This window comes from Solanum pennellii, chromosome 9, assembly GCF_001406875.1.
Source record: "Solanum pennellii chromosome 9, SPENNV200".
Classification (NCBI taxonomy): Eukaryota; Viridiplantae; Streptophyta; class Magnoliopsida; order Solanales; family Solanaceae; genus Solanum; species Solanum pennellii.
In genome coordinates, this window is record NC_028645.1 from 83,221,550 (window position 1) to 83,238,762 (window position 17,213).

General features: G+C 36.2%; 3 protein-coding genes across 3 annotated transcripts in view; 2 read left to right on the forward strand and 1 right to left on the reverse strand.

The window, feature by feature from the left end:
• Positions 1-3,165, forward strand: part of LOC107031113 (selenium-binding protein 2) — a 4,269-nt gene extending 1,104 nt beyond the window's left edge. Inside the window, exons 2-7 of the mRNA XM_015232337.2 lie at positions 664-859; positions 977-1,204; positions 1,629-1,860; positions 1,951-2,058; positions 2,143-2,415; positions 2,686-3,165. Coding sequence (XP_015087823.1) covers positions 664-859; positions 977-1,204; positions 1,629-1,860; positions 1,951-2,058; positions 2,143-2,415; positions 2,686-2,967 — 1,319 coding nt within the window. The 3' untranslated portion in view covers positions 2,968-3,165. The remainder of the gene's footprint in view (positions 1-663; positions 860-976; positions 1,205-1,628; positions 1,861-1,950; positions 2,059-2,142; positions 2,416-2,685) is intronic.
• A 539-nt stretch (positions 3,166-3,704) lies between these two features.
• Positions 3,705-6,106, forward strand: LOC107031116 (pentatricopeptide repeat-containing protein At4g14050, mitochondrial). Its single transcript, XM_015232339.2, has one exon. The coding sequence runs from the start codon at positions 4,021-4,023 to the stop codon at positions 5,851-5,853; it is 1,833 nt and encodes a 610-aa protein (XP_015087825.1). The 5' UTR covers positions 3,705-4,020; the 3' UTR covers positions 5,854-6,106.
• Positions 5,977-17,114, reverse strand: LOC107031114 (probable acyl-activating enzyme 16, chloroplastic). The gene is made up of 18 exons (XM_015232338.2): positions 16,831-17,114; positions 15,174-15,365; positions 14,289-14,403; positions 13,858-13,945; positions 12,707-12,918; positions 11,737-11,855; positions 10,416-10,565; positions 10,164-10,231; positions 9,919-10,024; positions 8,910-9,068; positions 8,326-8,379; positions 8,165-8,245; positions 7,718-7,855; positions 7,118-7,277; positions 6,796-6,875; positions 6,576-6,721; positions 6,405-6,462; positions 5,977-6,313 (listed from the first exon to the last, which is right to left on the reverse strand). Exons 1-18 carry the CDS (start codon positions 16,981-16,983, stop codon positions 6,221-6,223), a joined length of 2,172 nt encoding a protein of 723 aa, XP_015087824.1. The 5' UTR covers positions 16,984-17,114; the 3' UTR covers positions 5,977-6,220.
• Positions 17,115-17,213: the final 99 nt, after the last annotated feature.

The window sequence follows — 17,213 nt, forward strand, 5'->3', positions numbered from 1 at the left end:
GGGGGGGGGGGGGGACAGATAAGCTTTGGTATGGAAATTTGTTTGAAAAGTTCGATTGCCAAAGGATCTGTGTTTTGTGGGCCAAAAGGAATTCTTGAGTGTTATTATGGGATTTTATAAAAATAATGAAGTGTTCTTCAAGCCCCATTAAATTGTAGTTTACATAAAATCAGATTAAAAAAAAACAAAAGTGAGGGGGAAGTGTAGAACTGGCAAGTTTTTGTTTTATGGAATCTGAGGTTTTCAAGCTTTCAATAAATATTTTTTGGCATCTTGTAAGTTTCATAATGTTTTGTTTAAATATTTGACTGTGATCTTTGGCTGCGGATGTGTTGAAAAGTAATTCAGGTTCAGAAAGTTGATTTACTGAACAAAAATTACCAATAGCAAGTAATGTAGCTGCTAATTTTGGATCTACTTGGATGTATAGTTAATATGGTCTGAGGCAGATGGAGCCTATATACAATGGGCTCGACTGAAATTCGTACTTTCAGTACAAAATGTAGATGTCTATATGTGAAAAATTACAATCATTTCAATGAATATTACGTTATAAACCTATGATGTCAAAAGCACAATGAGTTCAATGCTGAAATTCCAACTGGATGAATCCGCTCAAGTTTAAATCTTTGATCCACCTCTGAATATGGTTCATTTCTACAGGAATGGGAAGGGGCAAACCCGACTATCTGGCTACAGTAGATGTAGATCCTAATTCACCATCTTATTCAAAAGTGATCCACAGGCTGCCTATGCCTTATGAGGGTGATGAACTACATCATTCTGGATGGAATTCCTGCAGTTCTTGTTATGGAGATCCATCAGCTGCTCGACGATATCTCGTCCTGCCTTCACTAATGTAAGAATTATAGGTACTCCCCTATATTGTTCATGAGGGAAAAACACATCTTGATGACTATATGCAAGTATAGAACTTATATGATATTCAAGATTTTCGATAATTTAACTCTTGCAGATCAGGACGCATTTATGCAGTTGACACACAAAAGGATCCAAAGGCTCCCAGTTTGTATAAAGTTGTTCAGCCAGATGATGTCGTCAAGAAGACAGGATTAGCATTCCCGCACACTGCTCACTGCCTTGCTTCTGGTGAGATAATGTTGTCATGTCTCGGAGATAAAGATGGAAATGCTGAGGGGAATGGATTTCTTCTTCTCGATTCAGACTTCAACGTGAAAGGAAGGTACTGTATTGTTGTACTCTCTTGAGTCCCAAATTTCCCTCTGCTTGTTTTGTTTGTTTCAACTTGCCTTGGCCTCTCGTGGATGGTTATATTTTAAAACCAACTGAGTAGTTAAGAGGAAGAAAATTACAGAATCCCTGCATGTGATTGGATAAGTCCTCTATTGATTCCTTGTACCTCGATTATCACCTTGTTTTGTTGTAGTTAATATTCTGGTACTATTTGTTGTTTCTTTACTTCCGTTACACTGGGTATGCTGCTGTTGTTGTGATCAGGCAAGTCCAAGGATTGTTTGTTATTCTATCCTAAATTGGGTCCTCTTGACAGTTTATCAAGGAAAACTGAAATTATGTAGTTGTAGTGAAACTAGACTATGCAAAGTGTCTAAGCCAAGGCAGTTTTTGACTCCTTTCTTATATTTTAGATGGGAGAAACCAGGTCATGGTCCCCTCTTTGGCTATGACTTCTGGTACCAGCCTCGACACAACACCATGATCAGTTCCACCTGGGGAGCTCCATCTGCTTTCACCAAAGGTTTCAACCTGCAGGATGTTGCTGATGGGCATTATGGTCGACATTTGCATGTCTACACATGGCCTGGTGGTGAACTTAAACAGACATTGGATCTTGGGAACACTGGGCTCCTTCCTCTAGAGGTAATAAACCCCTTTACCACCTTTGTAACTTTGCACCATGGTTTATCCTGCTGAATACATAAATATATTCATTTTCCTTCTGGTATATAGGTAAGGTTCTTGCATAATCCATCTGAAGCAATTGGGTATGTGGGCTGTGCTTTGACCAGTAACATGGTGCGATTTTTCAAGAATCCAGATGACTCGTGGGGACATGAGGTTAGTAATGGTTTACTACTTACTGGACCTTTCAATTAGTTGTTAGAAGTATCGATCCCTAAGTGGATTCCGGAACCAATGCAGGTAGCTATCTCAGTAAAACCAGTGAAAGTGCAGAACTGGATTCTTCCTGAAATGCCTGGTCTTATTACTGATTTTCTGATCTCTCTCGATGATCGTTTTCTATACCTGGCAAACTGGCTACATGGTGACATTCGACAGTACAATATTGAGGACCCTGCCAATCCTAAGTTAACTGGCCAAGTATTTGTTGGAGGAGTATTTCAAAAAGGAAACGCTGTACTCGCTGAGGCTGAAGATGGTTCCACATACCAAGTTGATGTCCCAGAAGTCCAGGTAATTAGAATTGAAAATGTCTCAATAATGTTTCGCTTTCAAGTTCAGGAATACATTTTTACTAAAACAAGCTATATAAGATCTGATCGAATTATAATTCACCATTAAGCATGTCAATCATGTATAATCTGTCTACTTTTGGAGTCAAATCTGTGGTTTGAGATAATTGTTGATATCGTTAACTTAAAGATTTTATGCCTACCCCTTTTTCCCGAAAGTTTAGAAACATGGACAAATCGGTGTATAAATGACCTTCTGTGTTACTTCCAGGGACATCGGTTGAGAGGAGGGCCTCAGATGATACAACTGAGTCTAGACGGAAAACGTTTGTATGTCACAAACTCATTGTTCAGTACATGGGACCGTCAATTCTACCCCGAAATGATAGAGAAAGGAGGTCACATGTTACAAATCGGCGTTGACAGTGAGAAAGGTGGACTTGCTATTAACCCAAGATTTTTCGTTGATTTCGGAGCTGAACCTGATGGTCCATCTTTGGCTCATGAAATGAGGTATCCTGGTGGTGACTGCACTTCTGATATTTGGATATGAGTGTCTAAAATCTCATAAAGAATAAAGTCTGGTGACTCTGGTCCCATTGTATTGCATTTGTTTATTGCAAATCCTCCTCAAACTCCCATGTACCTTAAAACTACACATTTCAGCGTCTCCTTAGCTTTGTCTTGATTTCAGTACTCTGGTTATCCCTTCTTTATATGAGCTCTTTGTTAAATAAAGTCTTTTTTTTTATTTCTCGTGCAACTTTTTAGACCATGGTTTACTTTTTTTTTTTTTGAGCAAACTAAAAAACTTGTGAGAAAACGTTAGACTATGGTCATAAATTTGTAAGTTTGCAAACGTAGATCGTAGTCTAGTGTTTCCTGCTTTTCAGAAGGATTAATTTTTTCAAAGGTTATATTACACAATTTTAAAATAGGAACAAAATCGCGGCCTTTTTCGTGTAAGTCATCAATATTTTTATCATTTGAATCTGCTTATTGAAAATTCTAATTTTGTCTTTGACTCAATTTAATGTATCCTTAATAAAACTTTGTTACACTATTGAAAAGTTGCATGTAGTATTTTTGTCGCATGAAAAATGTAGCGTCGTAATGTGGACTATCTTAAAGTAGGAACCCAGATGTCTTGAAGTATGGTGAAGCTAACGTCTCAACATTAAAAATGGGACCACAATAAAATGTGAGAAGATCGCCAAAAATTATTTTGAACATTATTTTATGTTGACCTATAGATATATTGATCGATAGATGTGAAATTATGACAAGTGAATGTGTTAAAAAGGTGGATAAATAGTCCTAAAATTTATATGGAATGAAGTGAAATAGTCTCAAAAAATTCGTAATTGTTTGATATTGATATAGATTTAGCTAAAGATTGGATGACGATGAACGGATAAATTTTAGTGTCACTCTCATTATTTAATATTATCAAATTGAAGATTCGTAAACTTATTTGAGACATAATAGAGCTCGAATCCAAAAGTTAAAAGTCGAGGAATCCTAACCATCCCGCCATAACTCAGGTGTTCAATAGCTTAAGAATTTTTGTTTCCTGAAATATTTGAAGTTAAACCACTGGTTATGAATGCAGCACTTTCATTTTCTTCACCAACTCCAACGATGCGCCAGATTCCATTTCCCTACGGAAGGCAGAAAATTACATGCTCACATTATCAAGATTGGTTTATACGACTGTTCCTTAAAGCTTTGCAACAATCTCATAGACATGTATGGGAAATGTGGCCTTCTTGATGATGCCTTACAACTGTTCGACGAAATGCACCATAGAGATTTAGCTTCATGGGCCTCTGTTTTTACTGCACACAACGAAGCTAATCAACCCCAGAAAACTCTTCTCCTCTTTCCCAACATGTTTTTAGATGGTCTTTGGCCTGACCATTTCGTTTTTGCTAGTGTTGTTAAGGCTTGTGCTAATTCGGGTGCGTTGAGAGTTGGTAAACAAGTGCATTGCCAGTTCTTGAAATCGGTGTTTTCGGTTGATGATGTTGTTAAGTCTTCGTTAGTTGATATGTATGCGAAATGTGGATTACCGGATAATGCAAAATCGGTTTTTGACTCGATTTTGGTTAAGAATTTGATTTGTTCGAGTGCAATGATATCGGCGTATGCTCGTTGTGGGAGGAAGAATGAAGCTTTTGCGCTACTAGGGGAGTTGGGAGAAAAGAATTTGCAATGTTGGACTGCTTTGATATCGGGGTTTGTGCAAAATGGGAACTTGATTGATGCCGTTGATGTATTTCTTGAAGTAAGAAGAGAAGGGGTTGATATGAGGGACCCGTTTATTCTTTCGAGTATAGTAGGAGCTTGTGCTAGCTTAGCTGCACTGCAACTCGGGAAACAGATTCATCGATTAGTTTTAGGGCTCGGTTATGAATGTAGTTTGTTTGTTAGCAATGCCCTTGTGGATATGTATGCAAAATGTAGTGATATTGTGGAAGCTAAGAAGATATTTGACAGCATGTTGACAAGAGATATTGTATCTTGGACCTCAATTATTGTCGGGATGGCGCAGCATGGACAAGCTATTGAAGCTTTGTCGTTATATGATGATATGATCTTAGCTGGCCTTAAGCCAAATGAAGTAACTTTTGTTGGACTAATCTATGCTTGTAGTCATGTTGGATTAGTAAACAAAGGTAAGAGTCTTTTTAAATCCATGATTGACGATTATAAGTTAAGTCCTTCTCTGCAGCATTACACGTGCTTGTTAGATCTGTATAGTCGTTCAGGTCACCTTGAGGATGCTGAGAACCTTGTTAACACGATGCCTTTTCAGCCTGATGAAGCTGTTTGGGCTGCTTTATTAAGTGCTTGTAAGCAACATGGAAACACTGAAATGGGAGTCAGGGTCGCTAATCGCTTACTAATTCTCGGACCAAAAGATCCTTCAACTTGTATACTGCTGTCAAATACATATGCTGGTGCAGCTCTGTGGGACAATGTATCTAAGTTGAGGAAGCAGCTGGCAAATTTGGAAGTTAGAAAAGAACCTGGCTACAGTTCTATTGATTCGGGAAAAGAAACTACGACGTTCTATGCAGGAGAAGCATTGTATCCTATGAAGGACGCGATTTTTTCCCTCCTAAAGGAATTTGATTCTGAGATGAGGAAGAGAGGTTATATTCCCGACACCACGTTCGTTTTGCATGATATGGAACAGCAAGAGAAAGAAAGACAGCTCTTTTGGCATAGTGAGAGATTGGCTGTGGCTTATGGAATTCTGAGAACTGTTCCTGGATCAGTAATAAGGGTGGTGAAAAACCTTCGAATTTGTGGCGATTGTCACACTGTTATAAAGTTTATATCAAGCATTACAAACCGAAAAATTGTCATTAGAGATGCAAATAGATTCCATCACTTCAATGAGGGGGCATGTTCATGTAATGATTTCTGGTGATGGTATCTTCAGCTGTTAGATGTCTATCGCCCTCGAAAGTTTCAAGCTACACTCTATTGACATCGATCCTTGGAAACAGAGGCGGAGCCAAAAGTTGAAACTTGTCGGATCTAGGTAAGAGTGTTGAAGATATGAATCTGATTTTCTCAGGAAACAAAATGCTACATGCTTATTGAATAATGCGCCTTCCTTTACAACTTTATGTCCTCAGAAATATATGTTAAGTTCTATCAAATCTAATCAATTCCAATCACTATAGTCTATAATATCATTGCAATCTCAGGTTTGTTGAAGGAAATATAATCTGAAAAACCAACTCGCCAGTAGCTATTCAGATCTTGCATCTTTCATAGCTAAAAATGAGGAATCATTTGTATAAGTTGTCAATTTGCTCTTTGTAAAGAGCTGCAACTCTGTCTCTCTTGATTTTCATAGTTGGTGTTAGCAAGCCACTATCAATCTGCAGGAAATGAAAAGGTCTAAGACACAGAAATCAACTGACACTAAACTCGAATTAAATATGGCTAAAGAGGTATCGCGATAAATGGTACCGTGAAAGGTTGATCAACAACAAGGATAGGTCCAACTTGAAACGAGCAACCCGAAGTCCTGCATTTGTTAAAAAAGAGGGGAGATGATTTTTATTCTAACAGAATTGAAAACGACATATCAGAAAATACGAGTGAAAGTGGTCAACGTAGAAGGTGCAAGCAAGTCCTTACCATTTTCGCAACTCTTCATGTAATAGGCCAAGTGTTTTATCTTTGCTAACTTCAGTGGTTTCAGAATCAACAATAGCTGATCTTTTAGCTGCTAACAGAACCTCTTCCTTGTTTGGTACAATTATAGCTCCAAGACGCCGTTGATCCTACATGTTATTGATGTCAAACTTATGAAACGTGAGAGAACATCTTAACTACGCGCTCAATAATAACATCTAACCTGGCCAATGACAACAATCTGCTGGATCAGACTGCTTCCCATAGCAGCTTCTTCAATCTCCGATGGTTCAACATTCTCACCTAGTTTTTCCACACAAGGTAAATACATATAATAAAGTTCAAAGCTGTGGATTGCAAAATTACTCGTAAGATGAAACCCGTCTCTTTGCAGTTTACCAAATAGAACGTCATCTTCGATAGCAATCCACACAATAAAGGCTCTAATTCCAAAACACATTACTGACAGAACGCCAGAACAACGACAAACTTAATGTTACTAGAGTAGTCCAAGAGCAGACACACTAGAAGTAATTATAGCTTACCAGTTGAAAGGACTATGGTATCCTTTGCACGGCCTTCAAGGACTATTGCACCCCCACAGTTACGACTTCTCCCTATAGAGAGATCAGGCACAATCCACCCAAGATCACCAGTGTTCAGCCATCCGTTCTCATCAATAGCTTGTTTTGTTGCCACCGGATTCTAAAGAAAATTTACGAAATATTGATGGGTTAATTAACACATATAGCTCAAAATGACTGCCAATGAAGGCAAAACATACTTTTGATATCTTTTATTATGACCAACACGTAAAATAGCAACTCTTTTCCAATAAAATGAAGCAGTGTCAATAAAATAAAATGTAAAGAAAAGTAATTATGCCTCATCATAGATGTCCGAGGGAAGACAACAACATCATACCCAATATAATCCCACAAGTGGGGTTTGGGGAGGTAGGATGTACGTAAACCTTACTTCTACCTTTGTGGGGTAGAGAGGTTGTTTCTGATAGACCATCGGCGTCCAAGGGAAGACAAGAATATATAATTTCGGATCAAGCTATTGCATTGCATTGCATTGCACTAACGGGTCTAACTAAGAGGAACTACAGAACTCATTAAACAAAAAAAATATGCACTAACCTTATAGTAGCCTTTCATTATAAGTGGCCCTCTAGCTTTGACTGTGCCTTTTGAGCCGGGAGGAAGGACTTCATCTGTTTCAGAATTTACGACTTTTACCTCTACATGACGAATGGGACGACCAATTGAGCCAAGCACCTTCAGATATCAACAAGGACTATGTTATATGATACCACATTCTGAAGTATGCACAGCTAAAGCAAAGTAACGATAGAAACTAGCCTACGAATATGAAAAATACAAATAGCATCTTTGTATGTTTAGAAGCAACAAATGTGCCATTATGAAACAATTTGACATGATGGTTGTGGTATTATGACATCTTCAATGGATACAACTCAATGGTACTGATCTGCACCTATTTCATATAAGGCATCCCTATAAGAAACATCATTATCAAAGACGTAGAATTCTTTCGGTTCCATATCTATAAGATACAATACTCACGTTACATGTAAGACTCCGAGCAGCAATCACAGGAGCTGACTCTGTCAAGCCATATCCATTCTGAATCTTTATGTCAATTGCCTACGAATTACAAAAATGCATATAAGGAAGGATCACCAATCTAATCGTCTACTTACAATAAGACTATAGGAACTACTAACCTCAAAGAATTTGTCTACATGGGAAGAAAGACTACCACCCCCGCTTATGCCAGCCTGTAGAATGTAAAGGAAGGTAATCAATTAGTGTCTTCACAATCCAGCGGACCTAAGTCACGTTTGCCTCGCAGAATATAAGTTCAACAAACAGTAGCATGGTGTTTATGGAAAAGAATAGAATGTTGTTGTTAACAATGTCTGAAAAGATTTAAGTTTACAAGCATGCATTTGGGCAAACAACAGCATGAGTACATGTAAGCTGCTACTGCAACCTTTTCAAAATATTTCCGCTCACATTGGCGTGAGAAAAACATCCACCTCTCTCTTCAAATTTCTTATTTTACTTTCTTTTGTTTAAAAACTTACTCTTTTTTTTCTTTCGGGGATAGGTAGTGTACCAAAATGTCACAAGTTTAACAATGACACATCCAACCTCAAAAGAGTTGCCTAATCAGTCAACTGACGAGTGTCACACACAATTATAAGGCCTACAATACAGGCATTTGTTTTGCTAGTTCAATAAGTCCTAAACTTCAAAGATGCACAGGTAAGGAACATCACAAGTCACTAGCAGTTGCATATCAAACCTTTGAAATACCAATGCCTGAGTGTATTTTACTGTAAACAATTTTCTTGGCCAGCATATGTAACGGCAATAGTATAGCAGCAATAGTTCGAGCCCACAACCAGTCAAGCAATGATACAATATATGAAGGTTGCTTCGTGTCCTTGGTTAAACATTTCCCCTGCATCACAGGCCATGATGGAAAAGAGTAAATCATGATTAAATCAATGTGCTCAATTGGGCGATAGATTATAATTATAACCAGAAGTACATCAAAAATCATTCCTCGAAAGAAATTAGATAACTTACTTTCGTAGTAAGAGATCATAGTTAACTGCAAACATAAACAAACGTGCAACTAGTGCAACAGAATCCCTAATGAAAATAATAACACAACCAAAAAAAATAAAATATGATGGAAAATGAAATATGCAAGAAAAGATACAGTGCAAGCTAACAATCCATTTTTTACACCCATTACATGTGCAGATCATAGCATCTAAAGTTCAAGAGTTCAATCCTCGGCATCCATTTTAACAGGTAACAGTTTAAAAGTCCTACTATACGTGTGAGGCAAAAATGCAGTTGGAGAAGAACAGTATTGTATGTGATCTTCCTTAACTAAGTGGTACAGCCTGAGGCAATTGTTGAGAGGTTGAGGGATTGACATAAATTTAGATAGTCATGATCAGAAATCTGTTTATAATTGCTAATCACCCAATGACAATGCTCATACACTCAATATGCTTCAGTATTCAAGTTATATATTTTGATTCCAAATATTGCACCGTAATTATACAATCTGAAGAGTAACTATTACTTCAAAATAGAAAATGTAAGAGTCCATGCCCACATACATCTAAGAACTCATTTTGTGAAAAAGATGATAAGAATTTTGAAGCAGTGTTCTAAAAATAGATACTAACACAACTATTATAAAGTTCGAGTTTTCCTGAACAAAACTGTGCTTATTCACTATAATAATGGTGCATATAAGCTGAAAACTTAGTACAATAATATAAGGGATAAACCTCGTAAATCCTTTTCGCTTCCATGTAAGCCATACTGATCCTTAAAAATAATTGGGCAATGAGTTTACGAGCAGCAGAGTTTGAATTGATCTGCTTTATGATTCCACTGTAAAGTTCATAATCGATTATTATCTAATAATATAGAATAACCAAAAAAGGGTATCACAAGAAATGTTACTAAGCACAAATTTTTCTAACAATTTAAGCGCAAGAAAATCAAACTTATGAGAAGCTACGGATTATACCTGTATAACGTCTCATACACTAGAGGAACACTTATCAGGTAATGTGGCTGATAACGCCGCAAATCTTCCTACAACAGTAAGAAGATTGCTGAGGCAGTGGTAATAAAGATTAATAATCGAAGTCCAAATATATTTTAAGGGGGGAAAATGCTGGGGCAGAGATCAGATCAATGGTTTAGACTCTTTCAGAACATGAGGGCAAATAAGGGGCACAAATTGACTAAATAAGAAACCCATACAAAATGCACACACCTTCAAATTCTTTACGGTTGTGTACACTTGCTCCGTTCCACGTGAGAATATAAAATACTCGCAAGCACGTTCATATGCATGCCAAGGCGGAAGCATGCTTAAAAATCTGTCCCCAGGTACAGCAGGCACAATCTCCCACAAATTCAAAATCTAACAAAGAGAACAAAGGGGGTCAACAACTTTACTTACTCAAAAACTAGCAGTACAACATACTTATTAACACCATAGATACCTTTGGAAGTTACAATTATACTAAACGATGGAAAACTGGCCAACCAGAAGATCAATAAGAAAATACCAGTAACAGCAGAAACATTATTTTCTATGTAGAATGATAATATTACTGTTTTTTTGGTTTTAGTATTCACTCTGCTTTTGTGATTATTATTTCCGACTGTACAATAATTCTTTCTGGTGACGTTTTAGTGACATTGTAACTCTATTATGTGACGTTCTACCGGTACCGCGCCTCTTTACAGTGATCGCTCTGGTAGAACCACGACTATTTTTACTCTCGTGAAAATTGTTTTGATTACTCTAAGTTGTCAATTCAAGCAACTAATGATGTCCTAAAGATTTATGCAATGTTACCTCTTCAAGCAACTAATGATGTCCTAAAGATCCATTTATATGCCACAAGAAGCACCTCATTTTCCCTACATAATTACCATCAACTTAAAAGAGAAAAGAATTTCATATTTTTTCTTTTGGTGACTTTTCATTGTTCTAGCAACATTAAGACAATAAGCTCAGTACTCAAGTATTAGTTTAGTGTGTCATGTATCTGAAATAAGTAAACTCATGATGTTTCACCAACTTGAGTTTGAGAACTTCTGGAAATAAAAAAAAATTGTAAAATATCTGGTGTTCCTCAACGATAATGTCATAGCTAAGAATTCAAAAATTAGGGTTCTTTCTTTAAAAAACTATATAAGGAGCCAGCTTAGTAGTTAACCTACCATTCAGCAATAGTTATTTTCTCATTTCTTCCTCTCTCACAATACTAAACTTCACTTCTCAACCTACCTTTTTCTCATTGACGTCTTTCCCCAAGAGTATTTTATTCGTTTTTCTCAGAAAAAATCACAAGAGTACATAATCTATTAAAGCACTAATTTTAAGATGAGATAGTGCGCAAGTTTAAAGAGAGATCGGTTCATCAGTCCTTTTTCCAAAAATTTGAACCTCAAGTTAATACTTAGCTTCTTTCATATAACGACGACTAGAACAACAAGATAAAGGTAATAAGACACAGATGATCCTGCAAAAGTGAAATCAACTAAAGAATTCTAAGCACTAGAGTATATGTGCAAGTGCAAACCTGGTGAAGCAAATTTTTATGCGTAAGCATGACACCTTTTGGATTACCGGTGGTTCCGCTAGTATAAACAAGTGTAGCCACATCATCAGAGTTGATTGCTTCATATGAATATCGTTTTCCTAAAACAAATTTGTTAGCTACTGATATTCTCCCAATAGGAATGTGGAACTACATTATTGGAAAGTGCAACTTCAGAATCGAAGACAAAATAAAAAGGTTACCAAACTGAATATTGCGTTGAGCATATGACTTATAAACACATAACTGCTCAAAACATATAGGAACGCTAACTAGATAGGGTGCTCAAATGTTATGGTAGTTGTAACAGAAATAGAAAGAAAAATTAAAAGGGAAGTAGAACAATCACATCGGGACAGATCACTCGACCAAAAGCTAGCCCCTATTAAAAATTGGGATAAAGTACACTAGACTATAAATTTCCGTTTGTTGTTTTATTTCACTGAGCACAGAATCAAAACTCTAGAAGTAAAGTTCAGGATGACCTTTGCATAAACCGAAAAAGAAGCATAAAAGCCAAATTGTGATGATAGAATTAGCATGAGGTTCAGGATTGATTGACATGCTGAAGAATCGAAATTGAATCTACCAAGTAATAGTTATTGTGTATACACCAGGCAGGAGTTATCTTTTGTCGTTAGTATCTCATAGAGCTCACAGACATAACATATACTGGGAAAGAGTCGGGAAGATGAACTTGCAACTTGAAGTAGAAAACCTTTTAGCACAATTCTGTTCTAATAAGATGATAAAGAAAAGCAGAACGACAAAAACGAGCAAAAGTACTAGATTTTTTCCATTGCAGGATAAAAAATCAAGGAAATTTTTTTGTGTGAAGAAAAAAAATCACCAATATATCACCTTAGGAAAACAATAATTAGTTTTAAGCAAGAAATAATTTTTTAAAACTTTAATGTAATTTATATTATGTCTCTTACAGTAAATGTCTTACTGGCATCTTCAGAATCAAGTAGATCCACACGACTCTTGTGACCCAATTCTATAATCTCCTTATAAGTATATATAGGATATCCCTGTCTGGCTTCTGTTACAAGGCTAGACTTCTCTCCCCAAAGTAAAATAACAAATCGTACAGCTGCATGGGAGCCAAAGGTGTCTGCAATCCGGTTGTACATCTCAGGATTGTCAATAGCAAGAGCGACACTGGCAAGGCAATGATTAAAATGATAATGATAATAATCTTATCACAGTCAAAATGCATGCAGAAGAAAATTGTTTTTGTTTTTGGGTTTAAGATGGATATTGTGGAGTACATCCAAAAATACCTTCTTTTTATCTTTGGAGAAAAACATTTTACTATTGAAAAAACTGGAAAATGAAAGATGAGAAAAAGAAACCTGAAATTAAAGAATAAAAAGAGAAAGCAAAATGCAGTAACAAATAGAAGTTCTTTAAACTTGTTGCTGGCGCACACAACAGAGATAACTACTTCGTCGCTGCTGGTGCAAAAAATAAACAACGAGAAACACATGATCCTACACTGTGTGCACAAGTTGCTTGCAAAAGTTTATGAATAGAAGTCAACCACATAAACTAGGTAATCTTCTAATCAGATAGAACAAATCTAGCCAACATAATCGATCATGGAGGCATCTTGAAGGCCATCAAGATGTCTATTTTATTTGTTTAGTTCATCAGCTTCAAAAATGTAACCAGTATCAACTACATGTCACTACACCGAACAAGATTTTCTTAAAATAATAAACAAATATAGTGAAACTCGGATATGAGCAGCAGACAAATGTCCAAACGATTTTATTTCTATGATACAACAAACTTTTAGGGAGATAGTGTGCTTCTGAAGGTAGAGTTGTTATTCTAGAAACAAAAAAGGCTACTTGTACATGTAAAGGCAAAGACATAAGACCTATCATGCTGTCAAACGAGGATATAATACCCATATACCAATCTGTCAAGAGATCTTTCATTTTGTATTGCAGTCAATAACAATATCAACATGTTTAAAAATGAGAGGCAGGGAAAAAACTAATCAGGAAAAACAAACGAGAAGAAAGACAGGTAGAACAAGTAACATGCTCACTGACAGGTTAATAAGAACAACCAACGAATACCTGCACTAACCTTTCAGAGTGGCTGTATAACTGCAATAGCTCTTGATCTGATGACCTTGAACCCCTTACAACATTAATAGCCCCGCTTGCCATCATACCTAAAAGAATATGACACTTTACAACAGAGCTTCCAAATAGATTGAACATAATCGAGGATTCAGGTAAAAGACTAGTAGTAAACAGTTTCGGTTCTTGTCTCTCCTGCTGGTAGTACTAGTATTATTCTCGGTATCTTAAGTACTTCAGTATTTCTGTATTTCTCATTTTTAGGTTTCTAATGCTACTTGTTGTTTTCCATGCCTGTAGTTTCCAAAATTCTGTAATTCCGACGACGGGAGCAGGAAACGGAAGAGAAAAAGGTAATGTATAAAAAATAAAGCAAAAGATTCACCATTTATAGAATTTATGGATGGTGTCAATTGATTTACTCAATTGATTTACCTTGATCTGCAACAAGCCATCGACATGAATTGTCAGCAAAGAGTGCAATCTTTTCATGTGGCTTTAGCCCAATAACTCTCAAGCCTTCGGAGAAATCCACAATTTCCTGATCAAGCTGCAATTTTTGGCAATGCATTCAAAGAAAATACAGAGAATAGGAGAGCTGATAACATAGTTGAACATACTTATTTTCCCAATTATCTAGTTGCCTCTTGCAAACACATGGATAAAGTAGTAAATATAAAAGCCAGGCATCCAATTACACCCAAAACAGATTTTTAACTACGAATACCACAATTTTACCACAGATTTTTACTAGAAACATTAACATTAGATTAAATTAAAAGGAAATTGCAATGTGAAATTTCTGTTCCCTCACAGATTTTCAACTCTTTAGATCACCTCTAGAAGCATTCATGATACTGTTCATAGACATCATATTCAGAGATATTAAGTTAAAAATAAGAAATCAAATTCTGCCACTCATTTTTCGGAACAAAAGAACACAGTATATACGACAAATTTACCCGAAAGAAAAGGAAGACTGACTAACTAATGTTGAAGCAAATCCCTAAAGTCAAAGGCAAGGCCATACACCATTTGTTTTGTCACATGTAAGAGCAATCAAATAATCGAGCAAAAGACTAGTAACTCTAAACCAGCAATGACTGATAAATACTAGAAAAGAAGATCGTAACTACGGACTCATGTTGATAAAATTTGTTCCTAGCAGGTACTTACAAATGAAAAAAAGGGAAGCTCATGCATATTGATAACAAGATGGATAGTCTCATGCAGTCACCAACAGTGATCCACTACACAAACTTGTGAAAGCAACTACCGTTCTAGAGAAAAGGATCTTAAATAATAGAAGTCATGGTTGACCTGTTTATAAGTCATGGTTGTAGGAGGATCATGATATGGGTCCACGACTGCTACACGATCACCAAATTTCTCTGCTGAAGTCCGCCAAATGTCGGGAACGGTTCTCCACTCTGTCAAGGGCAACCCACCATTACCTGACAGCAATTCACTTTCCAGAAAAGGCGAGCACTTCCTGATATCCACTTCTGCAGTCTGGAACAATGATTCAATGAATCCCATAAATAGATACATAATAGAAGCAGTGTTATCAAAAGATAAAGCGCAAAAGTAATTCTAAGGTCCTTTGGGGCTTTAAGTGAAAGCGCAAATAAAGTACTAAAAAAAGGTGTAAATGGAGCAAAACTACAAATATGTATGTGTGAAACTGTGAATAGATAGAAACCATAGATGCTTGATGGAAAAGAATATATATCTCTTGTAAAGTTCAAATATCTTCAAAATCATCGTTAGTAGGTTCAATAGTGTAAACAAAAGAGATGATATCCTGGACATAATTGACTCCTTATACTATAAAAGGAATCGGTCCAGCACTTCGACAGATATAATCAGACCTGCTAGGTGCTGCTCTAACTATCAATGAAATTAATGTACTTACATCAAAATATTATTGCAAGAACGATACATGAAATGCATCAGACACAAAACTGTAAGTTGGAGGCTAACTAAACTTAGTTGGCATTAACAAAATTTCATTAAAAACACGAAATAGGGTACTGAAATATCCATTCAAGAAATCTCCACTCCAAATGCACTTAATGCTGCTTATACTTCCTAAGCTTAAGTCAATTACAGCAATTATACTTTCAAAGCTGGACTCAGTTATAACAAATAGGAACAACACTGCACCATTAATATACAACAGTGATAACTGCTCCCTCTGATGTGAGACACTTACGTCCCAAAAAATGACACGTTTCTATTACAAAGAAATTACTCCCTCTATCCCAATTTAAGTATCTTACTTTCCTTTTCGATTTGTCCCAAAAAGAGTGTCAGTTCCTATACTTTTAGTATTTTCAGTTCCAATATATAGTGCACATATCAGGGACTGCACACATCTCATTTCTTAAACTGCATGCCAACTCATTGGGACGGAGGGATTAATTAACTTTAAACTTCAAATTTTACCCTTAATGACATAATTTGCCGCCAGACAGATGTCTATGACGTGTCTTGACCACAAGTTTAAGAAAAGATCCATCTTTCTTAAACTAAGTGACTAATAAAAGATCATCACATAACATGGGCACAGATGGAGTCTAATTTACAATACAACTAAAATATATTACTCCAACAAAACACAGCAAGAGCAGTATTACACCAAAAGAAGCAAAGGGTATTCAAGAATCACCTTAGACTCTCTTCATTTCTTAAACTGCTTGCCAACTCATTGGGACAGAGGGAGTAATTAACTTTAAACTTCAAATTTTACCCTTAATAACATAATTTGCTGTCGGACAAATATCTATACCATGTTTTAAACCATAAATTTCAAAAAAAATACAATCTTTCTTAAACTACGTGTCAAATAAAAAAACATTCACATGACATGAGCACTGATTGAGTATAATTCACAATTAAAAACCAAAACATTTTACTCCAACAAAACACAGCAACCGCATTAAACCAAAAGAAGCAAAGGGTATTCAAGAATCACCTTAGACTGACAGTGAACTCGACCAAGTTTTCGACTTTTCGAAACAAGAATTGTTACCAATTGCTGCTGAGACCAAAACTGGCTAACCCCATGTCTTCCCCTACATGGGGTAGCAAAAAGATTGGATTTCAAACTCATAGTAGTAGTAATCATCACTGCTAATCTAAAATTTTCTTTGAAAAAGATAAATCTTTAAGAGTATTAATGATGAGAAGAAAGAGTCAAGTAGTATAAATTAGGTAAGAAAAAGAGCAGCATTGAAATATACGGAGAAAAAGAATCTATTGGCCGAATTAACTGCTGAAGGACATTTAAAGAATTTTAATTTACAAGTGTTGACAAAAAAAACTCCATAAAAATGGAAGGATTGAGACATTTTTAAG

Excerpts from the sequence above, each read along its gene's own strand:
- LOC107031116 (XM_015232339.2), top strand. The coding sequence starts at position 4,021 with ATGCAGCACTTTCATTTTCTTCACCAACTCCAACGATGCGCCAGATTC.
- LOC107031114 (XM_015232338.2), bottom strand. The coding sequence starts at position 16,983 with ATGATTACTACTACTATGAGTTTGAAATCCAATCTTTTTGCTACCCCA. Across the intron at positions 15,366-16,830 it reads GAGTTCACTGTCAGTCTAAG|ACTGCAGAAGTGGATATCAG; the intron begins GTGATTCTTGAA and ends TCATTGTTCCAG. Across the intron at positions 13,946-14,288 it reads ATGGCTTGTTGCAGATCAAG|GTATGATGGCAAGCGGGGCT; the intron begins GTAAATCAATTG and ends ATATTCTTTTAG.